Below are 27,861 nucleotides of genomic sequence, written 5' to 3' on the forward strand. Positions count from 1 at the left end.
CTGTCTCTTTTAAGATCTACTCGTTGCAAGGCAAAAGCACGAAAATGCCGTTATAATTTCAGGAAATACAAACTAGCCAATGAGAATAGTGTTTTTATGCGGCCGGGATATACGACGACCAATAACAAACCTGCTGTACGGTTACACCTGCTATGAAACTGCTGCCATTTCGGCTCAACAAAAGGAAAGACAAAGGGTCTCGGGACAGGCTTTAAGAGAATCGTTGAGCCGAAATGGCGAACACATCGCCTCAGTTTCACAACGGTCCGAGGAGAGGGGCTGGGCGGGAGGGCTAATGGACAGCGGGTGCAGCCAATCGTTTTAAAGCAGACGCGTTCCGACTTGGCCCAATGGTAGGCTCGGGGACCGCCCAGGAGGCGTGGCCGGCAGGGCGGGGCGGGGTCTGTGGTGTCGGTGCCGCTCGCGCTGACGGGCGCGCGAGGAATTTCAAACATTCGGGACAGGAAGAGGAGCCGGGAGCGGGGGAGCGGGTCGGCGACACCAACACCGACACCACCGAGCCACTCCACTCCACTCCGCACCGCCTCCACCCGGGGGGTGACCCAGCCCGAAGCCGAGGCGCCGTCACCGGGAGCGGCGGGGCGCGCCGTGCCATGACAGGTGGGTGTCCCGGCCAGGCCGCTGGAGAGGAGAAGTTCAGCCGCGGTCCCCCGGGCGGCCCCGGGGGCAGAGAGGGGCAGAGAGGGGGCAGGGGGGGTTCTGCTCCGGCCGGGAGCGCCGGTGTCTCAGGGACCCGGGGGAGAAGAGCGGGTCCGGCCCGGGCGAGGTGCGGTGCTGATCGCCCCTGAAGCCTGTCTGCTCCGGGTCTCGGCGCGCTGTGTGGCGTTGCGAGTTTGCAAAAGTGAAAGAAAGAAACGTTGTTGGTTTTTGTGTGTTGGTGTGTTTGTTGTTCTTTCTTGCGAACGGCGCGATCGGATTGCCACTCTGGTGGGTAGTCCCGTGTGTTCGCGATTCCCCAGCCCAGCCCCGTCCTGCGTTTCAGGAGCTGACGCTTTTAAACGATGTTTTTTTTTTGTTGTTGTTGTTGTTTGTTCGGTTTTGTTTCCTGATGGGTTTGTAAACAGCGGCGGTGTCGGTCGCTTTCCTGTTTGGGGGTTTTTAACCGCCACAAGTTTAGTTTTCCAGTGTAGAATGAAGTGCACATGGGCGCTGCTCGCTACACGGGAAGGTTCTCCTCGCCCAGCTCATCCCGCCGGGCCGCAGATATTCCTGGTCGCGGGCACACCCTCCCGGCTGGCGGGTCGGGACTCTTATCCTGGGGGGGGGGGGGTTACCAGCCTCGCCAGCCCCGCCAGCCCCAGCTGCCCTGCCCTGCCCTGCCCTGTCCCGGGACCCGCTCAGGGCGACAGACAGGAAGCGGGGGTGGTGAAGCCGGCTGTCACCTTGTCCCCCCCCCCACCCGGGTGCCCCGGGTCCCGCCTCAGCGGTCCGACATGAAGCTTTCCAGTCTCCGAGCCCTTTGCGGGTGTGGGGGTGCAGGACTCGCGCTCCGGGGTGCTGATGTCTGAGCCCGTTTGCATGCGGACCCGCCCCGCCCGCCGGCCGCTCTCTTCACCAGCTAATTGCACTGCGATGTGGGCGACCGTCCGTCCGTCCATTCCTCCTGCCGCCGGACCAGCGGGCTCGGTTCTGCCCTTCGGCACAACACACGTTCGCTGGCCGTAATGTGTGATCCGTTTTGAGATCCGAAAGAAAAAAAAAAACGGTTCAGAAAAAATGAAGCCCTTCGAGTTGGCGATGAATCTCTCCAGCCCTGCGTGTGATTAGATACGACACGGTATCTCTCAGCTGGGACACCTAGGCTTAGACCCGAGAGGCGGCCGGTCCGCCTGGAGGCTGGTAGATTAGCCCGGAGAAGCAGGGGGTCGTGAGCACGGGCCGTCGGACAGTGCTGTCCAGTGGCGCTGGCTCCCCAGGGAGAGAGGCCAGGCGGGGTCGTGTCTCCAGGGCCTCTGGTCTGTGGGCTCTGCTCCTGGAGTGTCCGAGCCTGTGGTCACTCCGCAGTGGGTCAGCCTGTCTGGCCACTGTGTGTCTCACAGCTCTGTCTGGGGGCCTCCAGCAACAGGCCACAGTAAGTGTCCAGAGCAGCAGGAAGGCCAGAGGCACCACCCTGTTGTTTCTGTTTCATCAGTCCACAGCACTTTGTTCCACAAAGCTTCCAGTTTATCCAGGTTTTTCCTTCCCGTACTTCAGATGTTGACTTTTGTGATGAGGCTGTAGTTCGGGTGACCCTGCTGGTCATTGTTGTGTAAACACCGTGTGCTGTGGCCCCGAGGACAGCTACTCCTGTGTGGGTCCTGCTTTGCAGTTCTGACCAGTTTTCAAGCAGCTCTCTCAGCGGTTTTCCAGATCCTGCCTTGACTTCTTAGAAAAGAAGAAAGAGAGTTAACTTTCTTAGTGATGTTTCTGACAGCTGAAATTGCAAGCTGGACGTGTTTAGATACCTTTTTACAGCCTCTCCCTGCTTTGGAAGAGTGAATGATCTTTAAGTCCTCAGACAGCTGCCTAGAGGAGCCCCTAGCTGGTGAAAGCAGGCAGGACAGCAGTCACAACCTGGGGGCCAGAAGCAGCCGAGTACTTGTTCAGCCTTGGAACTGTCTCCACCTGACTGGATTTAAGGCCTAATGAATCAGTCAAGTTATGGGACCCTTTGAAAACACAAATTAAAAACTAGTAATTAATCATCTGAAAGGGTGCCCAAACTTTTGCACATGCCTCATTCAGTTTTTTTTCCCCCAGTGTTAAAAATTATGCAAATTATTATTTTTTTTGTAAGTTTCAGAAAGATGCTGGGTTTAACCTTGTACTATCTAGAGGTTGTGTTGCCTTGTGGTCACTTAGCAATTATTTGTAAGTCTAAACAACTTGCAACAGTTTTCCCACAACTGTATAGTGTGTAGTGAGGCAGTGTTTGAATGGTAGCTTGTGTGTGAGCCATGTTGGGAGAGGTCGTGTGTTTTGATGGGATTAGTGTATAAAAGCAGATGTGCAGTGAGAGAGGGAGTGGGTGTGTCCCAGTCGTCTGTGTGGATCACTCTGGGATCTTTCAGTGCTGTGCACTGGTCCAGGCAGGGTGGATCAATCTGGGATCTGGGATCTTGCAGTGCTGTGCACTGGTCCAGGCAGGGTGGATCAATCTGGGATCTGGGATCTTGCAGTGCTATGCACTGGTCCAGGCAGGGTGGATCTCTGAGCCTGGACCCCAGCCGGGGTTTCAATTCAAGTGGAACAGGTGCTGTGGGATATTAGAAGTAGCCTGGGTCTTGGTTGGGGAGGAAGTCGCTCAGTGCCGGCTGAAGAAATGAGATTAAACCGTTATTGTGACGTTTATAGATTTAATTGGAAGCCAGACCGTTGGGCAATGTTTCTGCCCGTGTGAGGAAAGGGGATACGAGGGGCGGGGAGCCGTAATATCAGCGAGACCAGTGGTTTGAGGACAACAGTGTCTCACCAGAGGAACGAGGGGTGCCGTCTGACCTCTGATCCCAGAGCCGGTCAGCAGTTCGTGACCAGCATGGCAGCAGTGACCGTTCTCGGTTGCGCACGGTCAGCTTCTCATTCTCATGGTCAGCTCTTCAAGTTCACAATGACCTGTGAACTAGATGTTGTATGTTTAAAATCCAATATGCTGTAGATTGGATTTGCTGCACTGATTCTATCGTTGTGAATAGTCTTGTATCTTTGTGCCTCATGGATCTAGGTGCTGGGTTATAGTGTCTTGGGCTCTGACGGAGAGGGGGGAGTGGGAGTCTCTGCACAAACTGATCTGTTAAGGAAATAAGCTTAAAGGATAAAGTGTTTTTCCTTGATCCACCCCCTGCAGGCTTTTACAACTCTAAAGCAGCTTCCCGTCTGTCCCACTAGTGGATCGAACAGCGACTGGGAGCTGCAGTACCTCGTCGCCCCCAGGCAGGAGGCCTTGATAAATCCTGATAAATTACAGTGAAAATAAGAACGGGGACCGATGACAGGAGGCTGTCCAGCTTAGAAGCTTCTCTTGTTAGAAGCCAAGGTCTTGGGAGTCAACAGCACGGCTGGGTTTCTAGTTCCACCCTCCCACCACCCTTTGGGTAAAGAAGGGCCTCTTGTTCTCAGTTCTCGGTTGTGCTTCCAGAAGACAGGGCTTCTGCAGACTGACCTGACAGTGACCCCAGAGAAGGCGGAGCCGGGGCCTGTCCAGGTGGGGGGGGCAAGGTGCCAATTGCACATGTGGGCTGGCCTCGCTCTGGCCACCCCTGTGAGTGGCTCCCAGAATGCACGTCCCAGGGCTCCCTCGCACAGCGTGAGGGTGTTGCGCCTTGTCAGCGCATCACCCGCGCTGTGCTCGGAGCGTGCTGTTGGTGTCTCCGCTGTATAAAGGTGCTCTTTCCAGAGCCGCTCTGTGAAGCGGCTCTCCTACACTGTATCCCCCGCGAGCCACCCACTGGGGCTCTGATTGAAGGGGGTGACTTCGTGGAGCCCCCAGGAGGCTGGCTGTGCTGCCTGCGTGAGCCCCTGATCCCCTTGTCTGTTCGCAGGGCAGTGAGCCGCAGGCGGAGCATGAGCCCTGCGCGAGCGGAGCGCTGAGTGCCCGGGCCATGCTGCAGGAGGGCGAGGCCGAGGCCGAGCTGCGGCGCCTGGCCTGCGAGCTCCAGGAGGCCAATGAGGAGAAGCTGCAGGCGGCCCGGTACGGGCTGGCCGTGCTGGAGGAGAGCGCGGCCCTCAAGCAGAAGTACGCCGAGCTGGAGAGCGAGCACGAGGCCCTGCGGCAGGAGCTGCAGCAGCTCAAGGAGGTGAGCCCGAGCTCCGGACGCAGGACAGCCAAAGCACAGCTCCTGGAATGACTATTCGGTTTCGAAAGCAGGGGTTGTTCCCCACGAGGGTGGAGGTAAATCTGGCTTCCCAGGAGAAGCCAGGATATTGGCTTCAATAATAGTAGCTTGTTTCAGACTGACCATCCAACCATACCTCCCCCCTCACCGTCCGTCCTGACCCTGCAGACTGACCCCCCCTCACCGTCCGTCCTGACCCTGCAGACTGACCCCCCTCACCGTCCGTCCTGACCCTGCAGACTGACCCCCCCTCACCGTCCGTCCTGACCCTGCAGACTGACCCCCCCTCACCGTCCGTCCTGACCCTGCAGACTGACCCCCTCTCACCGTCCGGCCTGACCCTGCAGACTGACCCCCCTCACCGTCCGGCCTGACCCTGCAGACTGACCCCCCCTCACCGTCCGTCCTGACCCTGCAGACTGACCCCCCCTCACCGTCCGGCCTGACCCTGCAGACTGACCCCCCTCACCGTCCGTCCTGACCCTGCAGACTGACCCCCCCTCACCGTCCGTCCTGACCCTGCAGACTGACCCCCCCTCACCGTCCGTCCTGACCCTGCAGACTGACCCCCCCTCACCGTCCGGCCTGACCCTGCAGACTGACCCCCCCTCACCGTCCGGCCTGACCCTGCAGACTGACCCCCCCTCATCAAAGTGGGGTTAAGATAAGTTACCCTATTTTAAGAACATCAGTTAACTCCCAGCTGGGCGTGTCTTGGTAGACTGCCACAGGGAGCGAAGACACCTGTCTGATCAGACAGTTTTATTTGTAATGTATTGAAGTTTCCTCTGAATGGGTTGAATTTTCTGTGGTTGGCTGAAAGACCGAGGCAAAAAAGGGAGCTTTTAATATGATTTTGTTGTGGAACATTGGAAATTCCTTCCATCTCCACTCCTCCACTGTAAACAAAGGAGAGTGTTCATAGCAAACTGCCCCCATCTCGGTCCCGTGCTGGTGTCTGGGCCAGGGCTCAGATGGCAGGATAGAGCCTTGTTAAGATGATTTTGTATCTGTCTAGATTTGCCAAGATCAAATAAGCTTTTAATAATAATGTATTTGATTGGACGGATTTCAAGGGTTTTAAAAGCTTTACGTTGAGCATTAAAAAAAAAACTTTGCTGAAGGTCGTTAGCGGTAATGAATTCGGAGCCCAAGCATCGCGGCCCAAGATCTGACACAAGCTTACACCGTTAACGCTTCAACATTAACGAGCGCTTCTGGGTGCCGTTGGACACACTCTCTTGAAACCCTCGGGCTCTCGGCATTGCTGTTCGCTTTGGGTGACAGCTGATCAGCTGGCTGTGCAGAGCCAGAGCTGCCGTCCGTCAGCAGCGATGCCTGGGGTCCGATCTGGGCTGGGGTGGCAGTCTCTGGCGGGGACAGGGTAGCGGTCAGCCGTGCAGAGAGCCGTCAGGAGCTCGCAAGCTGCGGGGGAGAGCGCGCCGAGCGCGGGGCCCTCTCGCTCACCGCGGCGAAGCCCGACACTTCTCCCAGCTGGCCGGGTCTTCCTTCTCACCAGCCCTCAGGATCCTCATGTTCCGAATGCTGGCACGCGAAGCTCCGGCGAGTCCCGGGACAGGAAAGGGCAGACTTGGAGCCGGGGGGGGCTCGTTCCGGACGAAAGAGTGGGGCCTTCCAGATTTTCGTTCCCAGCCAGTGGCACAGAAACGTGATGCCGAGGTTTTCCCTGTGCCTGATATTTGTTACTTGCGCGAACACCCCCCTCCTCCCCCACATCCCTCCATGAGCTCAGTCGCTGTTCGTTTGTCTGGTGCGGTGTCCAGTCAATCAGAATGCCGTTCAGGAGATGCTGGATCGCTGCTGAAATTACACAGCCTAAAACAGGCCGAGTGGGCCGCCAGCTCGCTGTGCTGCTCCTCCGACGCCCGTTTACAGTAACTCGATCTGGCAGAAAATAGAGCAGCAGCAGGAAAGGTCGTCTCGAGCCTCGCTTTACTGAGCCAGAGCTTGTGAGGGAACTCGTATCCACCTTCAGCCGCCTGCTTCGCTGAGAGTGAAGAATGATCTCTGTCTCTCCACGTGTACTGGACAGAAGCAAGGAGCCCATTCGCTCATCCAGCCTGTTGGGAAGTTTAGTAGTTAATTGATCCCGGGATCTCATCCAATTTTTTTTTTTAAAGCAGCCAGGATATATGCTTTAATAATATGGCAGAGTAGCTTGTTTCAGACTCCCACAAGCATGTGTGTGTGTAGAACAACTGTGCAGTGTACTCGCAAGTCCTCTTCCCTGTACAGCCCTTCCTCCTTGTCTGTGGCTGTTGTGCTCGTGGTGTCGGGTCAAGCTTGAGGAGTCTTCCTCAAGCCTCAAGCTTCTAGAGCCCTCTCTGTGCCTCACAGTTTCTCACACTGTCTCTGAGGCACAATTCAAAATTCGAAGGAAATTATCCCCTGTTGTACCTGAAGAGTAGGGCCCTCGGTAACCATGGAGGTACAATTCTCCGAACTGGTCCAGAGCAGAGCAACCAGCTGCGTTCTGGGACGTAAAGCAGTTTCTAGCGCTGAGTGGCTGAAGGATCTGAGCCCCTTTAGTCCTGAACAGGCACCTGACACGGATATTCAAAATCCTCTAGGGCCCCAGACAGAGTCCATCCACTGGAGTTGTTCAGATTCTCGCATGAGCCACAGGACACAAGTGGAAACAGCCTCAACTTTAAAAGTTCATGAGCTGAAAATGAGATTAGTTGCAGGGGTGTGTTTTTTTTAAATGTCAACTAGATTACTGTTTCAGCTCAGCTGCAAACTGGTTTCCAAAACGCATTCATTTCCCTCCTAGACTTTGTAAACGTTCACAGCTCATTTTAACAGTAACTTCGCCGTGTGCTTCTGGGATAGGAGATACCTTTAGTCAACTTAAACTGATGTCACTGTCCTGTTTTATGATGTCATAGTTGATCCTCTCGGTTACCTGGGTATTTACTGGGCTCTGAGCTGTTCAAGGCAGGCCAACAGACTGGACTTTGTGTGATCTAAAGGCAGCAGTGAGTTTGAGAGTTTGTGCACTGGGACACCCTAAAAAATTATATGGGCGCCTGTCTTTTAAAACCACAGCAACATTTCGGAGAGGCACCAGGGGTGAGAAAAAAAAACATTTTAATAGACGGACATTAACATGAGCACATTGAACGTTCATGTGGGTGGTTAATGGTGGAATTTCGCAAGACCTAGAAGTGGATTCAGTGAAAATTGTGATGGACTCACTAATCAGAAGCTGTGAGCTCTGTTCTTGGTGGTGTGGTTCAGTCGGGTTGTGTTCACCAAGAGCTGTAAAGACTCAGTTTTATAGTTTGCGGATCACAGACATGCTTTGAGAGCTGCTTCTGTATGGGACTGATCTCATGAGGTTACGAACCATTGCAATGTGTGTGTGTTCCTGAATGTTACTGTTAGTGGAGAGTATGTGAAGAGCAAGACTTCTTTTAACTCTGTCAAGATGCTGAAATCTGTGTGCAAGTTAAACTCCCGATTCCAGTGACAGGTGTCTGATCACAGAAGTCAGAAGTTATGAACACATGATTGATGACTCACTGCTTCCTGAAAGGCCTGACATATATAGCTTACAGAATGAGACATCATTTTTGTAAACGGTTGTTTTTGTCTTCAATAGAAAATATTTGATTTAAAATATTTGTAACATAGTGACCCTCCCAGTTGTGCTGGAATGTGACACGATCGCATTCCAACTCCGTGGCGACAGTGCGGCCGAGTGGTCCTCTTGGTTGCCTGGGTGTTTCGTTGCCTTGGTTACTGGAATGAGATGACATCACTGTTCAGCTGTGGCTTCAGTGATTCGTTAGATCCACTTAATCTAGGTCACTGGGTTTCAATCCCAGAGTGCTTGGTTCCTCCTGAAGCAAGACCGTTGCTTTCCCACCACTGGTTGCTTGTAATGTTTTGTGGGATGGATTTCAACATTCCTGAGTAGGTTTTTTAGCTCCTGAGAGCTGTTAGACCCTGTGGCTGAAATAGCCAGTATAAATCCCAATCACTGGTCTGGTCTAGTCTGCTCCTGGTCTAAAATTAGAGGTGTTCCTGTCCGTGCTTGTATTAGTATGGCATCTGTGTTCACTAGGGATGAAATGGTTCGTGTAAGACTGTTGTAGAAGGTAAATAAAGGTTAAAAATACACAGTGAAGCTGGATGTTATTCATGCACCCTTTGGATTGAGTAGAATGCTATGGGAGTGTACGTGCAGTTTGTGAAGTGTCTCGCGGATCTCTGTGTGTTTTACAAGGATCGGAGAGGCCTGCAGGGAAGGGGATGCTCCGGGGTTTGGTCCGCTGTCGGGTCGGTGGGCTGCAGGGCCTCGAGCACCGTGTTGATCTCGCCGTTCGCTCTCCCTCGTGCCGGTGCTCGGTGACCGGACACAGACAGGACTGACTGGCCGGCTCACGCACGGGCCAGAGGGGCTCCAGCCGGGGCCACCGCCCCCGGGGGCGGTGCGCCGGCCCTGACCGCGCTGTGCCGTGTCTCCGCAGGCGCTGGCCGATTCGGTGAGCAGCCACAAGCGGGCGGCGGCGGACGGGGAGAGCCGGGAGGAGACGCTGCTGCGGGAGACGGCCAGCAGGGAGGAGGCGCTGGCCGAGAGGATCGAGGAGCTGCAGGCCGAGCTGCGCCAGGCCAGGGTGACCCTCGCCAACGCCCAGGCCGAGGGGGACCGGCTGGCCGCCCTCTCTGCCCAGCTCAAGAAGGTGAGGCTGGGGTCGCCGTGGGGACGCTCCTGGTACCGGAGGCTGCGGGCTTTACAGTCCTGGGGTGTCCTCATTAGCCCTGGGGGCGTTGTCTAGGGGTCCTCCACCCCAGAAGGGCTGCTGTCCGGCAGGTCCGGCAGGTTTAAAGGTCTCGTGAAACCTCCAGCTTCAGGCTTCTGCGTGTCCAGATGAGCACACGGTGAGGTCAGTCAGGTAGCTAAGGGCGCAGGAGGAAGGAGCTGTGCACGCCTGCATCAGGAGCCCCAGCAGACTGAAGGCCAGAAGAGTGTGTGGCTCCCCCCTAGAGCAGGTCAGCTGAGTAGGGTGTGCCAGCGCTGAGGCGAGCGAGTCCTCGTGCTCGAGCCGCTCGCCCGCACTGCTGCGAGTCGAGCTCAGCTGCTTCCTCAGGAAGCCACACGGCAGCGTGATCTAACCCCGCTGCAGAAGCAGAAGCCTTGGCAGCTCAGGGCGTCGCACGCGACTTTAACCCTGTCAGCGGACAGCACGCCAGCGCGTCGTGACCCACACAGGCTGCTCCGGGGTCGTCCAGCCAGGGAAGTCTCTGGCTTGTTATGCGTGGAAAGCATCTACCTTTTTACAGCCTTTGTCTGCGGGTGCAGCAACCTGCAGGTGGCCGGGTCTCTGTCTGGCCCTGTTTTGGGGCCTGATAGTAACCACACAGGAAATCAGTCATAAGTTATCTAAAATAAAGAGCTGTGCTTTATTGAGGTAGGAAGCCTTGAGACTGAGAGGTTATGTGACACCACACCAAGCAGAAAGATGACCACACGGACTTGCTGATCTCTGGTTGACTAGCCCTACTCATCATGCAGGGCCTGAAGCAGATGCTCTGTACCACAGAAAGTTATGTATAGAATTGAGAGCTGTGGGAAACTGTACCATTCTAGAATGTGCAAGGCTGCTTATGTTAGTATGGGTTCAAACGTAGGCTTTACTCAGACGTTTACTTGTGTTTCTCTGAGCTCTTAAAAGAGCTTTGCATGTGGTCATTGCGAGTGCCAACACCAGAGAGGCTGAATCGGAAAGGAAAAGGCACCAGATTCCTTTTTCTTCTGCTACAAATTCCTGCATTTCTGGCGGCTCAGTGGCAGGGCAGTTAGCTCCTGAGTCCTGGGTTCAGTATTGGATTGGGGTATCCTCTGTAGAGATTCCAGGCTCACAGGTGTCTCTGAATTGCTCTCTGTATGCGTCTGAGAGTGACCGCCTACGTGCATCCTGTGATGGACTGCTGGCCCTGTGCCTGCTGCCTTAGAACCCAGCTCATTTCAATCCTGTGAGCGTTCAGCAGTTTATGATGGTATGCTGCAGACGGATCATACCTTGTGCTGATCGTGCTGATGAAATTAGAGCAACACAGTGGATAAGACGGGCGTCTTCCTGCATCATCTTGGGTGTTTCCAGGCTGTTGTTGGCCAGCGCTCAGAAGAACCACATTGCTGAAGCAACCCTGGACCAACGCCAAGGCTCAGGAAGCCCAGCATAGAAATATTTGCCCAGATTATTGTAATCCCGTTGCGATCTTGTAACAGTTATTAGAATGTGGGTTTATGTAGTCATCGGCTGTGTTGTGCGGCCTTGATCCAGCTGTGCGTTATATAAAGACTTACAGTCTCCTTTAGGAAGCTGCGTTGGACTTAGGACTGGGGCTGGCATGCACAATATGTGAGCCAGCAGCACATTGAAAGGAGCTGTTCTTTTGTGCCTGGTCCCCCTCTGAGCCTTGTGCTCCAGGTGTCAGAGCCAGGTATCGCGGAAAGACGGGAGGTTTTGGCATAGACGGGCACCGTAGCAAAATCTGTCAGTCCTCAGAGTTTGTGTTTGGCAGGGAGTCTCTTTCGCCGTGGCTGATTACAGATTACAGGTTAGCAGAAGTGGAAGATAAAAAAAAACAGTGAGGCAGTGCGGTCAAGTTTGAGCAAATTCCAGCGTTAAAAGGGAGCAGCGTCGGTGCGCCCAGGATGCAGAGGATCAAGGAAGGGTTAATCCCACGCTGAGAAGTAGGCAGAAAAAAGGTGACATTTTCTCTATCTAAGCCCTCTGCAGGTGTGAGCTGCTGATTTACAGGAAGCGTGTCACGATGCACAGGAAGTACGGAGGGTCGGTGAGGTTTCGGTGTGGGCAGCAGAGCTTGAGAATGAGCCAGGCCTGGTGACTGCGGGGGGGCCGTCAGCCAGGGAGATATTCAAACTGCGCGTCAGTCGGCGGCATCCCTGTGTCGGCGAGCGTGCCTTCATGCTGCTTTCTGCTCTGTCGCTCCCCGGCTGTGGAGTGATCTCCCAGCCCGTATCGGAAGCTGCTAGTCTGTCAGCAACTATGGATCCGGTCGGAAAAACTCGCTCCTCGCTCTCTAGCCTTTACATAATTTTGTTTACTTGTGTAATCTGCGTGCACCTGAAGTGGACTCTGTGTGGCTGCTGTGTCTTAGGGCCTGGGGGGGGGGCAGGCCGAAACATGGGCGCAGTATTAACTGTTTGCCTCCAGCCATGAAAAATTAGTGTCTCTGCTCAAGCCCTAATAACTTCAGTCTCATCACCTTGTCCCTCTGCATGCAGCTGAGGTGAGGGGTAGCTTTAAGGCCCCCTCACGCACTCGTGCAAGGAGCCGAGCATCTGCCCCTCCTTCTCCTCCCCATCGGACCGTACCCAGTTGTCTTAGTTCCTGGGCGCCCTTTACCCCAGCCGTGTCCTGCAGAGTTTCTCCGAACGCGGGGGGCTGTGCGGCCGCCCCCGTGCTGGTCTCGTGGCTCAGCCCGTGTCCCTGTCTGGCCCCGCCAGGAGGAGGAGCGCCTGGAGGCGGAGAAGGCCCAGCTGAGGGACGAGCTGCGGGAGTACAAGGTCCGGGAGCTGCGGCAGCTGCAGGACAGCTCGGAGCTGGAGGAGGAGAACATCTCCCTGCAGAAGCAGGTGTCCGTCCTGAAGGAGAACCAGGTGAGGAGCTGGTGACCACCCGCTGCTGGACTGACCTCGCAGGGCCTTTGTACTGCAATTACAATGATTTTGCTTTAACGTACTGGTCTTGTGCCCTGCCCCTCTCCCCGGTGCCTCCCTACTGCCCCTCCTCTGGCGCCTCCCTGCTGCTCTCCTGCCCCTCCCCCAAGCACCTCCCTGCTATTCTCCTGCCCCTCCCCCTGGCGCCTCCCTGCTGTCCCTCCCCTCAGCGTCTCCCTGCTGCTCACCTGTCCCTCCCTCTAGCACCTCCCTAGCCCAGGACTTTCGGGTGGCTGTAAAATAAAGCCCGAAGGACTGGCTGCTCCTGAGAAAAGAATCCCACCCTTCCAGACCTCCTGTTACAGGCTGTTCAGTGAGGAAGACCTGGGTTACATCCTCTTCCTTCCTGCCGACAGCTCCGTCTCTGAGCTCGGGGCTGTAGAGCTCTTTTGTTTCTGTGGAGATGAAAGGCACCGGTGTCTGATGACTCCTTGGCCCGCGGGCCCGCAGAACTGAAGGGCTTTGTGAGAGCCGCGTCCCTTGAGATGGTAAACAATAACACCACACAAGGGGAGTGACAAAGGGTGCATTGTGGGAGAGAGGCAGAAGATGGCAACAGTTTAAAAACAATCTTTGTAGCTCTCTGCTGCAACATGCCCATGAATTTGCATATTGGGTCAATGTTTACAAACTACAGGTAATTAAAAACAAAACATGACGAGGTCAAGTTTTAGTTTGCATTTCCCAAAATATTCATTACATCATTTTCAGGAAACACTGCCTTTAAACTGTAAGGACAGTGTTTTAGCTCTGTGTCCTAAACGCCTCCTGCATTTTAGATACTTTTTGCAAAGCGTTCAAATCTTAAACGCTGTGGTTGTCAGACAGCGTGCAAGAATGTGGGTAATTAAAGCTGAAATGATGTTTGTCTGTGGCTCAGACGCCTGGCGCAGACAATGGGCAGCTGAGAGAGTCTCTGGGGGCTAAACCAGGTCATCGGAAGAGCAAAGCGCAAGACAGGCGATTTCAGGAGCGGGTCATCAGCTCCTCCTGTCAGCTGTGCTCCTGCTACAGATGAAGGAGAAGCGGCCAGAGGCCGAATCGAGACTTTAAGGCAAAGCGATCTTGGTTCAGAGCGATTTCAGTTTGTGTTTTTAGTTACTGTATCAAATCAAATGGGCTCAGAGTGATTTTAGAGGGGGAGGTTGTGATCACAGATAAACACCGGAAACAAAAGGCTGTGATGATAGATTTTGATTTTAACAGCGAGTTCAGGCTTCCCAGTGGAGAGGAATGCGATACTGCTGTTCGACCTGGCGGTTTCTAGGTGTCGTTGTGTCCCATATTGAGACGACTGTGGTTGTCTGGGCTCTGGTGGGATTCACACACGCACTCCAGACGTCAGACTCCCTGTGCGGAGAGACAGGAGGGGCAGGCCTGGCACCCCCCCCTCTGCTGGGGCTCCGGTGAGCGACGGCTCTCCCGGTCCTCACTGGCAGCGCCACTCAGCCACATCTGAAACGATACCCACAGCTCCCAGGGAGTCGCTCTGCCAGGAGCCTGACCGGCTGGACGCGAGATCTGTTACGAACAAGAGGAGCCCGTCTGGTAGTTAGCGGATAATTGTTCCCAGAATCTCGTACAGCTGTTTCTTGAGAGAATCAGGGGTACCGGTTTCAACAACATGGTGGGGCAGATTGTTCCACACTCCCACCTCCCTCTGTGTAAAGAAGTGCCTCCTGTTCTCAGTTTTCAGTGCTCTTGTCCCCACCTGTGCCCTCGGGTTCGTGTTTCTCGTTTGTGTGGACGGAGAGTCGGCGCCCCGGTCAGCTGACGCGAGCGCGGCGCGGCGCCTCACGGCGGCGGCGTCCTGTCTTGCAGGTGGAGTTCGAGACGGTGAAGCTGGAGCTGAAGAACAAGGAGGAGGAGCTGGAGCTGCTGCGGGGGCAGCTGGAGGAGGCGGGCCGGCTGCGCGAGATCGCCGAGCGCCAGCTGGACGAGGCCCTGCAGGGCCTGAAGGAGGAGCGCGAGCAGAAGAACAGCCTGCGCCGGGAGCTGTCCGCCTACGCCCTCAACCCCTTCGACTCCGTGGGCAGCCTGCAGCTCCACCTGGACGAGCTGCAGCTGGACGACAGCCGCGAGGCCGAGCCGGACCAGGACAGCGGCTTCAACAGCGGCAGCGGGGGGCCGGGCTGCCCCCCCTCCAGCGCCAACGGGCACCACCGCTACTCCACGCCTCGCAACAGCGACGTCTTCCTGCGCCCCGCGCCAGGCCTTGTCTCCGACCTGCTGAGCGAGCTGCACCTCTCCGAGAGCCAGAAGCTCAAACAGCAGCTGCTGCAGGTGAGCTTTCCTCTCGCTGTCGCAGGCTGCCTCGCTCTCTCTCTCTCTCCCTGCTCTCTCGGGCCGTGTCTCTCTCGCTGTCTCGCTGTCTCGCTGTCTCGCTGTCTCGCTGTCTCGCTGTCTCGCTGTCTCGCTGTCTCGCTGTCTCGCTGTCTCGCTGTCTCGCTGTCTCGCTGTCTCGCTGTCCATCAGAGGCTGCCTGACTCTCCTGTTCCACCCTCAGCCTCGTGCTGTCTGTCAGGCAGTCTCGGATCTGATCTGCCTGCGTCCTGCACTCCTCACCCTGCCCTCTTTCATGAGGGGGATTATCAGAGTCACCCACTGCAGGTGTTCCGAAGTCATGGAATAATGTCCTGCACTTTTTTTTTTGTTGGGCTCAGGGGACCCCGAGAATGGAGGTCCCCCAGCAGTCTTCAGTAACCCCCACTGTTAGAGGAGGCTGGTTTGACTTGGCAGAGTCTGACAGACACGCTGTCTGAGTGTCAGTGCTGCCTGTCTTCACGAGCCTCACTCTCACTTCACGAGCCGGCGAACGGGGGGTTGAAATGCATCACTGCTGCCGTTTGGGAAGATGCTCGTCTCGGGAGTGCCCGTCTGCCTCGCCAGCTCCGTCTCGGGGAAGTTTGCCCGGGGCCGGGCTTGGCGTGTCAGGAGATCTGCGCGGCGCTTCCTGCCGCTGCCGAGGGACGACCACATCCCTTCTCCGCACCCGCACTGAGCTGCGCTCGTCATCTGCAGAGACGAGCTTCCTGCCGAGCCGCCTCGCCTCCCTGTGATCACAGATCAGAGGAGTGCTTTCTCCTCCCTGGCTAAATCTCAGAGCTCATTCCCGGTCCTGTGAGGATGGGAGAAGCTCCATTCACCTTTTAAAAGCATCATGTAAATGGTCAGACTCGCCATTTCCTGTAGGCCTTAATGACTTACTAAGAGCGCCTTGTGAAAGATAGGGCTCTCTTGATTTAATAATGGCCTGCAGTCGTTACTGCACGGCTGCACACACAGTGGGGTCAGTCTTGGCTTGCAGAGCCGTGGTTGTGCTTCTGTCACTGTGCAGCGGTTAGACACGGCCCCCTCCACCCTCCGCTCTGCGAACAGAGAAAATCCCATCAGAAGTCCATGGAGGTAAGTGACCCTTAAGCTGCAGCAGAAGGTGGGCGCTGTGCTCCTGAGGAGAAAATATCTTCCCACCCCCTCTCCTCCCAGGGTCCGTTAGTTAACGCAAGGGTGAAGATTCCAGATGTGAGACAGATGTGGCAGTGGTGCAGAGCGTAATGCATCAGCAGTGCTTATCCGTCAGGGGAGTGATGGGCTGGTGAGGAGACTGCACCGCGAGCGCGCTGAAAGCCTTCTGCTTTTATAGCTCTACACATTTGGCTGAGTGGTTTGAAGCATGAATAATTCACTCCTGCTAAAGCGTCTTTTCATGTAGACGTGAACCACTTCCCCGCGTCCTGGTGCACTGATCTGTTTGAGGAAGGCTTTGCTGTGCAGCAGACCGTTTTCGTGGGAAAAAGATGCTCTTGCTAGCGAGGCCCAGGTTAGTTCCTCGCTGGCGGGTCCTCGGACAGCTGCAGTGGCATGACCGCAGGGGCTGCGGGGTCTTTCAGCGACCTCGCGCTCGGCGCCTCTCCCCTCCGGCCCTGCGAGAGCCCCTGTCCCCCGCGTCGACTTCCTGTTCCTCCCCTCCTGCTGTAATGGACCTTGCTCCTGCTCAGAAGGAGGACAGCAGTGTCGTGGTGGAGAGGCTGTGCCCTCTGCTGCCCCTGTCCCCAGCCCCAGAGCACAGGAGTGTGCCAGGCGCGCGGCGGTGCGTCGGTGTTTCGGGCTGCAGGGCACATGAGCGAGGCACGCGCTGCGGGCAGGGGAGGGCATGACAGCTGTGTCCCACTGGCACTGGGCCACACTAATCCAGCTGGTGCCCGATACAGGAGGGAGGCTCTGGATTACCGGAGATTAATCCCCCTTTCGCTAAATCTCTGGCACAGCACTTCCGACAGCGCTAAGGGGGCCCATGCTTGGAGAAGGGGGGGCTGGCGGTTTTGTCTTGACTTTTTTTTTAATGCAACACTGAGGTCTGGGCACATCCAGTATGTTGACTACATCAGCTTCTCACTTAGGGTCACCATCGTGTCCAGTTTCTACACAGTACTTCGCTGAGGTGTGGGGGTGGAAGATTTCGGAATGCCTGCGGGCGCGTTTGACCGTTTCCTTTCCCGTCCCGTCCTGTGGGAAGCTGGGGGGGCGAGTGGGCCGTGGCTGGGCAGCCGTCGAGACCGCGGTGCTCACAGTGCTCGTCGGCTCAGGAGGGGTTCTGTGCTGACCGGCGGCCGGTTTGTCTCCCCCTGCAGGCGGAGAGGGAGAAGGTGGCGCTGGCCGGGACGGTGCAGGATCTTCAGAGGCAGCTGGAGGACGCCAAGCAGGCCCTGTCGGAGCAGCAGGGCAGGAGCGCCGCGCTGGCCGAGCAGCTGGAGGCCCTGCAGGGCGGCGCCGACGCTCTGTCGCAGCGGCAGCAGGGCCCCAGGGGGGAGCCGGGGTCCGGCGGGGCCTCAGAGAGCGGGGCAGACCCGGAAGGAGGTGAGGATTGCCCCGAAGCGGAGCACCGCCTCCGGACGGCCAGCGAGGAGCTCGCCCAGCTCCGGAGGGACCTGCAGGAAGCGGAGGCCCGGAGCGCCGGGCTGGAGGCCAGGCACAAGCAGGAGAAGGAGCGCTGGAGGGCCGAGGCGCAGGAACTGGCCGAGAAGATCCGCCAGTGCATCAGATCCAGCCGGCAGGACCAGGAGCGGATCCTGGAGCTGGAGAGGGAGATCGGAGCCACCCGGAAAGTCGCCACCGACTCGGAAGGCCACCTGACCATGGCCCAGGATGAGCTGGTGGCCTTCTCCGAAGAGCTGGCCAACCTCTACCACCACATCTGTGTGTGCAACAACATGACGCCCAACCGGGTCATGCTGGACTACTACCGGGAGGGCGGCCGGGCCAGCAGGGCACACCACGGCCCCCTGCGCCGCAGGCGCTCCTCCGATCTCTTCGGGAAGATGCTCTTCAACCCGGATGGTGACAGCGGGGGCAGTGGGGAGTCCTCGCCTGTCGGGGGCAGCCCCAACTCCCCCACGCTGGATTTCCGGGACCCCACAAACGTTCGCAACCTGGTGGCGGTCATCCGGAACCAGATCAAGCATCTCCAGGTATGTTCTTCTCCACAGGCAGAGATGCTGTCCTTTCAGCAGCCAGTGTGTCACTACAGATACCCGTTACAGTTACAGGCAGGGGGGACTTACTGCCCTGCGCACACAGCAGGGTCAGTCTTGGCTTGCAGAGCTGTGTTTGTGTTTCTGTCGCTGTGCAGCAGTTAGACACAGCCCCCTCCACCCTCCGCTCTGCTCTGCAAGTCAATGGAGATAAGTGACCCTTAAGCTAAAGTTACAGGCAACTGGGAGTCGAAAAAGACCCTGGCCTTTGCTAAGCTCACAAAGAGTGTAAATATTCAAAAACAAAATCGCGCCCAGCATTCATTGCAAAGTCCAAATCTGATCGGTAGCAGGATCTGCTACCGCCATAATCACGCGATCTGGACACTTGCCCCTAGGTGGCGGTAGATCTGTGCCGGCAGCGCGGGACTCTTCCCTGCTCTCCCGCCCTGGGTCTCCCCGATACGGACAGGGACTCGGAGGCCCTGCTGGAGGAGGTGCTGAAGCTCAAGTCCCTGCTGAGCACGAAGAGGGAGCAGATCGCTACGCTGCGGACCGTCCTCAAGGCCAACAAGCAGGTAGGGCCACGGGCTGGGGCCGCCAGGTGCCGCTCGGTTCCGGTCCGGGTTTCGCCAGCAGTAACTCAGCCCCGATTACAGCGGCAACCCGATTTATACAAGGTTCCAGCACTCGAACGTTGTCATTTTTGTGGCAGCAGCAGGGTTTGTTCTTGCTGTGTTTGAATCCTCAGAAAGAGAGAGACACACGCACACGCACACAAAGCAGACGGGATGCAGTCTCGGAGGTGTCGAGCTCTCGGGAGCTCCTCCTGGACTGGGGAAGCAGGAGGTCCCAGTGGGGCTGGGCGCGGGTGTGCAGGGAGTTGATTAGGAAAGACCCTCTGGAGAGCTGACTAGAGAGACGCTGTCGCTCTCTCAGTCCCTTGGTGCTGAAGCACAGGCATTTCCCAGCGCCCTTACTCCTCAGGCACAGCCGTGCGCTGCCTCCCGCTTCGCCACAGGACAGTGTTGGGGAGAAAGACACCTGGCAGGAACGTATTCGACCCTGCACACAGGACACAGGCTCCCTGTGCAGCTGCAGGAAAGGTCGCAGGTTCTACAGGGGCGTAGTCGGCTACAACTCCAGAGTCTGCAGGCTCGAAGGGGTTAAGGCTGAATGACTTCTACATCAGATATTCTGTGAACTCTTAGGACAATGTGTAAATAAGGTATTTTTCCCCCTCCAGAGCAAGATTTTACATCCCTATAAAAGTTGCAAATGTGAACATTGAGCAAGAGACAGGGAAGGTTTGGAAGAATGTTGGGGTTTTTTTTGGGAAGTCGATGGGGTGTATTTTGTAGCTCCGCCGGTCTAGGAGCATTGAATGGCCTGCCTGGACAACGTTGCCACTCAGGGTGTCGTGTCTCAGACAGCGGAGCTGGCCTTGTCCAACCTGAAGACCAAGTACGAGACGGAGAAGAGCCTGGTGTCCGAGACGATGGTCAAGCTGCGGAACGAGCTCAAGGCGCTGAAGGAAGACGCTGCCACTTTCTCCTCTCTCAGAGCCATGTTTGCCAGCAGGTCAGTACCGCCGCCGCGGCGCGGGTCCCGTCTGCTCAGAGCCGTCGGCCGCTCTGCTGGGGCCTGACTGGAGGCCGGGGTCTTTAGTTTTCAATTACCTAGCCAAAAAATAAGGTGCCGCAAAATTCCTTCTGACCTGAGCCTTTCCAAAACCTTCCTGGCCTTCAAGACGCTGTATGGCCCATGCTCTCTGGAGGCTTGGTCATCGCCTGCTCTGGGTGCAGGTGGGTCTGCCTGCACCGCGCTGGGTCTGGGCGGTCTTCAGCATCACTGTCGTCACCTCCAGTGTTGGTTCGGGTGCTGCCCGAAACGGTACCGGGAGCTTGTCAGACAGGGTGCCGTTTGTGTTGTGCAAGGCTTGTCATGGGCTGTGTTCTCGGTTCTGATTGAAGTAAAACGAGGCCTGTTCGGATTTCCGTGCCCTGGTAGCTGCCCTGTATTGCATTGTGTGCCGGACGCCAGCGGATCGCTGGTCCTGGAGCAATCAGACATCAACAGACACAGAGAGCAGATGGTGTGGACTCAGTCTAGCTCGTGTGATTCTGTAGCTTTTTTTATTTCCTTCTCCTGTTCTGTCTGTCTGTCTGTCGTCTTGCTGTTGTCCCTGCGTGCTGCTGCTGTCCCCTGCCCTGTGCTGAAAGGTCAGGCTCGGGACCGGAGCCGGGTGGGCGGGCGGTGGGCGGGCTGGACAGCTCTGGTCAGACCTCTGATCGCGGGAGGACTTGGTGACCACGGGCTGCTCTTTGTGACGGGACCGGCTGTCCTCAGACAGCCCGCCTTCTCTCCAAGCTGCGATTGGCGAAAATAGTCATTAGTTGATTTTCTGTTCTCCTCCAGCAGCTCAGGGACTGCGCTAGGAAGGCGAACACCGTCAGGGGCACATGTTTCTGGAAAGCGAGATTCTTGCACGTGATCTCGAAAGTAAATGAATAGGCTTTCTTTTAAAATAAATGTCCGCAGGCGACAAATAATTTCGTAATTAAAAAAAAATATAAGACACCTCTGAATCCCGTGCTGTTGTATCCACTGGCTTGCTGTGGCATTCTGGGGTCTGCGGCTCTCTGACAGCTGATACGTTTTGAACCCCGTGATCAGCTCGGGTCACCGGTGATCCGAAACATTTTACCCTCTCAATGTGGGCCTCGTCCAAACCTGGAAGACTGCCTCAGGTTATCAAGCTTGCTTTACGTCTCTGTGAGAGAACCTCATTAGCAGAAGAATTGTAGTGTAGGAGAGCAGCGCTGTCTCTGCTGAAGGAAAATTAGACATCTGATTTCCTCTTATTAGTGTCGACCTGGGGTGACCTGCTGGTACTGTAGTGCACTGGAAACCAAGCAAATTATTTGTCATCTGTGGAAAAACCCTGCTGCACTTGGGAATCTTTGTCTTGCTCTGCAGGACAGTGTTCTGATTCCCGAGAGCAGGCTTGCTGGGATTTTGCGACGGTAGCGCTTTCTCCGAATTGGGATGCCGAATGTCAACAGATACAGGCCGCAACTGAGACACAACTCCAGCCCAGGAGGTTTTCTAGGTGCTGTTGACAGCCTTCGCTTGTGATTGGGGGGGGGGGGGGGAGAAGGGACCGATGGGTCAGGATGAGCACAGATCTGGTTTAGCCACCTCTTAAAGACAAAGGAGGTGTCTAGTCCTTTATGATGGATCTGAACTTCCTTACTCATGTCTCTCCTGCTAAAACAGAATCCAGGATGTGCCGGAAAAATCATCTGGAAAGGAGCTTTCCCTGTACTCGGGGAAATCCAGCCGCATGGGGCACTGATGGCATCCAGGACAGAACAGGATCTTTTCCCAGATCAGCAGGGAGGCCGGAGTTTATCCGGCCGTGACCTGACCTTGCTGCTGGGATTTACACACCAGCTCAGTCTCTGCCTGTGGGATTTGCTGTCTAGCCCAGTGTGAGCTGCAGAACTGTACAGCGCAGTGTAAACACTCTGCTTTAAGCTCTCGCCCTGTTATGGGGAAATTCCTCGTCCCACATGTGTGTATTCCTGGATTTGTTGGTGCTTGCAGCCTTTAATTTCAGTTTAGTTTAATATTCCCGACTTTGCTCAAATGGAACTTCATGCCAGGTGATCACAGACTCCAAACCAGTATTTGTGTTTGACGCTTTAAGTTTTAAAAACAAAACTTCCTTCTGCTCTCTCTATCCGCCTTTCTCAGCAACACTGGGGATGTCTGCGCACAATTTATTTGCGTGATGCCCTGCTATTTTCGATCCCAAGTAGGATTGCCTGCTTGACAGATCTGGTTAAGCCCTCGTCACCTTTGCCCCGCACCTCCCAAGAAAAGTTCATCTGGTCGTCGGAAGCCTTCTTTCCTGATTGTTCTATCGGCATGACGACAGGGATGAGCCTTCCAGCTCGGAGCTCGGGAGCCGCGCACGCGATCAGGACAGCAGGCTAATCGGCTTGTGAAGCTGGAGGCCGCTGCCCCACTGAGCCCCTGCTAGCCACCCCGCTGTCCAGAGGCTGCAGAGGGCGGATTGCAATGCTGCTCCAGCCCTGAAGGTGGCAGTATGGCCTAAGAGAGGCCGTCGTTTGCTCGGTCGCTCAGGGCGATAGCCTCAGGTGTCCCGACTGGATTCCCCTCGCGGATGTCGACATCATGCTTTTCTGTTTTGTGCAAAAATAATATCGCAGCTCAATGGCAGTTCTCAATGACTTGGAGTGGCTGCTTCCCTGCAGCCTGACGCTTGACCCAGGGGCTTGCATGATGAACCAGAGGCCTTGAACACGAGAGGCGCCGGGCCGCTGGCACCCCCTGCACTGCTGCCATTTTCATTCGTGTTCCCCGTTATTTCGGACGACTGTCCCGTCTGGAACAAGCTACCCGGTCGGGTTGTTGAAGCCGATTTCCCCGACGTCTTTCAGGAAGCAGCTGAGGTTCTTGGATCAGTTAGATACGAGCAAACGAGCTAGAGGGGCTTGTTTCTCGTTTGTAACCGTTCTTGCGTTCTAAAGGGGGCGGCAGGGTCACGGCAACAGCCTCACAGGGGAAGGACTGGACCTGAGAGGGTGGCATTCTGGAAATCTTTCCTGGCCTGGTGCCGGTCTGGAAGTTTCTATTTCTATTCCCAGTGACCTTCAACCACCAACCGGTTTTGCTGTGCGCCTGGAAAATCTGGGGATTCAGAACAACAACAAAAAAAGAGGGGTTTCTGATGGCGCTGTCTGAGCGCCTGTCTTGCTAACTGAGTCAGAGTGTCTCACGTAGGAAAAATCCCACAGCTTAATCGAATAGGAAGTAATGATCACATGCATTCAGTATCAAATTACATTCCATCCTGCTGGCATTGCAGTTAGGGCTATAGCCTTGTTCAGCAGCCATCAGCAGTGTGCTGAGGAACAGGTTCCGCTACTTTGATGGGAGGGGGGCAGAGGTCAGTGGAGGGTCACTCAGGGGTCGTGACCCGTCTCATTTTTATTGACACCAGCCAGCTGTAGGCAGAACCTGACCATTTGCAAACTGATATTTTTACGGTTCTCTAAGTATTTTGCATTTTTTATGTTGAAGGAATTTGAATTTCAGCGTTTTAGAGGTCTTGGTCCTCAATATAAGGTGAAGATCACCTAAGTCATAAATTGTAAGGTGGCTGTTGAGCTGTAAATGAAATGCTTGGCAGGTTAACTGTTAGTTTTTTTTATGTCTTCATATTGAGTAAATTGGATGTTATAGATTGAAATACTGTTAGGTGACAGTTAGGGAGTTGTGTGCAGAAATATAACATCTTCTCATCTGGATTGAAAATCTCACCGCAGTGCCGAACCGTGCCTGTTGGTAAGTGGATTCTGAGTTTAAAAAAACTACTAGTGAACACACTAACCTAGTGATGGTGTGTGTGTGTGTGGGTTGGTCACTGGGGCTGCTCTGCACTCCAGCCCAGGCAGCGGCTTGTGTGCTTTTTACTTTAACAGAAATAAAACCGGTGGATGTGTTCTCCTTGGATTCACTAGTGCGGTGTGGAGTGAACTGTTTGCTGGTGCACATTTGCTGCTTGTTCTTGCAAATGCCAGATGGGTTTCATCCCCGGGCTCAGGGCTGCTGTTCGTGAGTTTCTGGCAGCTGCGGGTTCCTCCTCCCCAGTGCGACTAACCTGTGTGGCGTGGGTTGGGTTGGCGCTAACCTGCAGCTGGCGCGGCCCCCCCCTCACACCGCTCCCCGCCCCGCAGGTGCGACCAGTACGTGACGCAGCTGGACGAGATGCAGCGGCAGCTGGCGGCGGCGGAGGACGAGAAGAAGACGCTGAACTCGCTGCTGCGCATGGCCATCCAGCAGAAGCTGGCGCTGACGCAGCGGCTGGAGGAGCTGGAGCCGCCGGGCCCGCACCGCGACCGCGACCGCAGCCCGCGCCGCTCCCGGGCCAAGCAGCTGGGCGGCGCCAAGGCGGGGCGCAGCCCCCGCAGCCCGCGGGGCAGCCCGGCTCGGCCCCTGCGCCACAGCCCCCGCTCCAGCCCCGTGAGGTCCGGCGGCCCGCTCCGGGCCCCCCCCCGCAGCCTGCACACCAGCCCAGTAAGACCCGGCGCCGGCTCTCCCCCTGCACTCGCCCCCACGGCCCCCCCTTCCGCCTGCTCTAGCAACGCCAGCCGGGCCCGGGCCCTCCAGCCCGGCTCACACTGCAGCCCCTCGAGCGCTCGGGCCCGATCCCTGGAGGCCCTCCTCCCCGCTACCATCACCCCCCTGCTTCCCCGAGAAGCTACGTTTGTCAGAAGCCACAGCGCGGCGAGTGTTGTCCCTGGGCAGAGACTAGCGAAGTTGCCTATGGCTCCCTCTCCCTCCCCCTCTGTCCAAGCCCGTAGTGCTATCGATGTGGCCGAAAGTGGCTTAACTGGGCGCTCCCTGCTCCCCCACAGCCTGCTCCCCTCCAGCAGGGGCTCCGCACAGCCCCTAGAGCGCCCCCCCGCCAGCACCGCTCGTGCCAAGGCTGGGAGCCCCAGCTCTTCAGAAGAGCCTCGCCCGGCCCGCCCTTACTCTCTCCACGCCCGCCGCCGAGCTGGAACAGCTCCCTCCTGCTCCAGAGAAGCCACGTTTGTAAAAAGTCGCAGCGCGAGCAGTGTGGCTTCTAGAGGTGGCCTGATGTCAGATCCCAGAAGCGCTCCGGCGAGCAGCGCTCCCCGGCGGTCAGCGCCCCGCGGCCCGGCTGCTGCTGGACGCCGGAGGGAGCCGGGAGGCGTGTCCGTCGCGCCGAGCAGCGCGGGCAGGGTGCAGGCCACCCGCTCTCGCCGGGCCGATCCCGTCGACTCCAGGCGCTCCTCCCATCCGGGAGCCGAGGGGAGTCGTTGACAGATGGAGGGGGCGCAGACCCGGTGACTCGGCAGCACAGCCGGATTTGTGGAAGTTCGCCCCAGTCCTGCCCAGTCCTGCCCTCTCGCCAAGGCCACAGGCGAACCCTTCGGCCACCGTAACGCCCAGAGACTCTCCTGCTCTTCTGACAATCCGCAGAGCCGCTCCAGCCTACCTGTGAGGACCGCAGGGCCGGCTGCCTCACGGCGTCCCATCCTGGCTCCCAGCCCGGCTAGGAACCGTGTCCCTGCGTCCCAGCTCCTCCGCCTCGCGCTCTCGTGGGCGCTGGTGTGACTCCTGTTCACGGACAGGCAGCCTGAGCTTCTCCTGCCCCTTTCCTTTTGATTTCTCATGTTTGTGTGCGATGCTCTTCATCTTCATAGTTTCCCCCTCTTTGGTGCTAATCAGTGTTTTTTGTCTTTTCTCTCCCATTTATTTTTTTTTTCCAGCGATAAAAATCCGCTTGGAAAAAAAAAAGCCCCCACAGACTCCGAACCTTCCCATCGTCTTCCCCCTCCGAAGTCGATCCTTGCTCCCTGGAATTTTTATTTTTTTTTATTTTCATTCCTGCCGGGGTAGCGCGAGCCCCTTCCCAGTGCCTCTCCCGATCCCGCGTGTCCTGCGCAGGCAGCCCGGAAGAGGCCTGGTTCCGTCAGGAAGGATCTGGGATTCGGATTCTGGGTTCCTGGACAGCGGCCCAGCGAAGATCTTTTTCTTCCTGCCTGCTTTCCGCGCTCACGCCTTGGAGAGACAGACTTGTTCTTTTTCAGTGTTCTTTATATTTTTGTTATATGAAGGCAAATTTTAACGTTGTACAGCTGATGAAGAACTCTAATATATTTACAAGGTCAGCAGGGGGACAAACGTCTTCTGGCCTCGGGTTTTCATGGCAAATTGCTTGCGTACGACCGAAGATGCACTTTTTTTTTTTTAGCAGGGTCAGAACCTTTTTTTATAATGACAAATTTTCTTTATTGACGCGAATTTAAAAAGCACAAGATGATCTATGTCTTTTGTAATTCCTGTTCTTTGTTTTAAAATTGTCTAACAAAAAAATGGTATTCTAGCTACTTAGAAGCTCTCAAGCATTAACTCTGGCTGGGCCCGTGTCCTGGGCTCTGGGGCTCAGCACGGCCCGGCCTGGGCCAGGAGCCGCTAGCAAAGGTCTTGTGGCCCAGGAGACGGAGCCCGGCTCTGCAGCGGGTGTCCGGGGGGTCCTGTCGGCCCCTGTGCTTGATCTGTGCAGGAGACGCCCGCAGGCGCACAGCAGCTGTGGAGGAGTGGAAACTCTCTCTCGCTCACTCCGGCTGCGTCGGGGTCGCCTCGTGCACAGCCCCTCCAGCCCCCTCCAGCGGGGATCAGCGCGGAGGGAGCACGGCTGGGGCAGCACGAGCCCGAGCGGAGCGCTCGTGAACGTGTCCGACTCTGGGGGATGAGCACTGGTAGAGCAGCTGGCAGCTGATTATATTCGATAAAAAACATCAGTTTCTGGCACTAAAGGGCTTTGAAGCAATTGGCTTAATTTTGTAATGACGACCATCATGTCACAAAGTAGTGTCGCCAGGAACAAGTGCCTTATGTTTGTTTTTTTAAGAGATTTTGCTGTCCTTTTTTTTGTAGAAACTGACAGAGCTGATTTTCTCTCTCTCGTGCTGTTTGGCAGCAGGGTGTCCTTGTACCTGTGAAACAGTGGTGTGGGACGCCACTGTGGAGCCTGCGTCCACTCGGCCAAGAGCGTCCCAGCGTTGTCCTGCTGCTCATTCCCCGTTTTCAGTGTCCCAACATGCTGCAACACTTGTCCACTTGTCCCATCTTTCAGAGGGATTGGGCTTCCCTGAAGGGGGACTGAAGTTGTTTTCCATCTTCCTGTCCAGGGCGTGTCCGCTGGGAGTCACATCCCACGGCCCTCCTGCGTCCTGCGGAGCTGGGGCCGCGCCCTGCTTCAGGGTTAGGGGTGGGGATCCAGCTGGGGTGGAGACCTGACTGCTGTTGAGAGCCTCGGGTTCGAGCCCCACCCCTTGAGGAGAAGAGCAGCGAGCTGCTGTGCTGCGCCTGGGCTCGTGTCTGGGAGGGACGCAGGAAGGGGCCTCCTTCAGTAAAGATCACCGCCTGGAACCGGCTCCGGGCCTCAAGCTGAAAGTGTCCACCTGCCGGAGAGGACAGTAACCCCGAGGCTGCTGGGCAGCAGGTTGGGAAGCCGGTCTGTGCCCCAGTCTGGGCAGAGCGGGCAGAGCCAGCAGCAGCGGTCAGTCCTGGGTCAGGTTCGGCCCGAGTGATTCTGCAAGGCTTGTCCAGGAGCCGGGCTGGGCCGGGGGGGATAAGTTCTGTCACCCTTTGAGCTAGACGCAAGAGCCCAGCGAAATGGTGGGCAGATAGGGTCCAGTCGATTGTAGTGATTTGCAAACACACACCCATAATTGCAAACTCGATTTCCATCCTTTCCCAACCTGCTTCTCCCCTGCAGTTGATTGTGGAGTACTGTAGCACTGTTGTCAAGGCAAGACTCGCACAACTGCCAGGAAGCCTCATGAGCACAGAGAGTATAGCACATCTGCCCTCTTTCTGTTTCCTCTCTTCACATCTGACCGATTCATCTGAAATCACTTGTAGGTTTGAACAGTTTCCCAGGTGTTCCAGCCTGGGGGGTCAGGCTTGTGCCCAGTGCAGTTGTAGTGTTGTGGTTTATTGCTCTCTGTCTGGTGCTGCATCGGCCTGTTTTTCGGACTGACAGAGGTTTAAAAAGCTGAAGCAAGGAAATGTCACTGAAGCTGCTGGATGTCAACTTGAGCGCCTGCAGATATGTGCAGGTGGTGCTCTGTGGCGCCGCCCTACAGGCACAGCTGGGTCTGTAATCAGGAGTTCTGTCTGGTGGCTGATGTCTGTTGGTGTTGCTCTTCTGTCCTGCTGCAAGACCACTGTAACTGTCGAGACGCTTGTCCTGTAATAAACCCCTACACTGTGA

The 27,861-nt window shown here is 56.2% G+C and overlaps 1 protein-coding gene across 2 annotated transcripts; it reads left to right on the forward strand.

The window, feature by feature from the left end:
* Positions 1-405: 405 nt before the first annotated feature.
* LOC148838939 (protein bicaudal D homolog 2) lies at positions 406-27,861 on the forward strand. Of its 2 annotated transcripts, XM_088939471.1 has the most exons (10): positions 406-621; positions 4,539-4,793; positions 9,329-9,541; positions 12,337-12,489; positions 14,371-14,832; positions 17,181-18,017; positions 18,419-18,598; positions 19,450-19,601; positions 23,789-24,128; positions 25,349-27,861. In XM_088939471.1, the coding sequence occupies exons 2-10, from the start codon at positions 4,599-4,601 to the stop codon at positions 25,352-25,354; spliced, it is 2,538 nt and encodes an 845-aa protein (XP_088795597.1). In that variant the 5' UTR covers positions 406-621; positions 4,539-4,598; the 3' UTR covers positions 25,355-27,861. The 2 variants fall into 2 exon arrangements, with proteins under 2 accessions (XP_088795597.1, XP_088795606.1); XM_088939480.1 differs by lacking the exon at positions 25,349-27,861 and having other exon boundaries at positions 21,300-23,818.

The sequence above is a fragment of the Atractosteus spatula genome, chromosome 2 (assembly GCF_055471065.1).
Source record: "Atractosteus spatula isolate fAtrSpa1 chromosome 2, fAtrSpa1.hap1, whole genome shotgun sequence".
In the NCBI taxonomy this organism is placed as follows: Eukaryota; Metazoa; Chordata; class Actinopteri; order Semionotiformes; family Lepisosteidae; genus Atractosteus; species Atractosteus spatula.

Excerpts from the sequence above, each read along its gene's own strand:
- LOC148838939 (XM_088939471.1), top strand. The coding sequence starts at position 4,599 with ATGCTGCAGGAGGGCGAGGCCGAGGCCGAGCTGCGGCGCCTGGCCTGC. Across the intron at positions 14,833-17,180 it reads TCAAACAGCAGCTGCTGCAG|GCGGAGAGGGAGAAGGTGGC; the intron begins GTGAGCTTTCCT and ends CTCCCCCTGCAG. Across the intron at positions 18,599-19,449 it reads TCCTCAAGGCCAACAAGCAG|ACAGCGGAGCTGGCCTTGTC; the intron begins GTAGGGCCACGG and ends GTCGTGTCTCAG.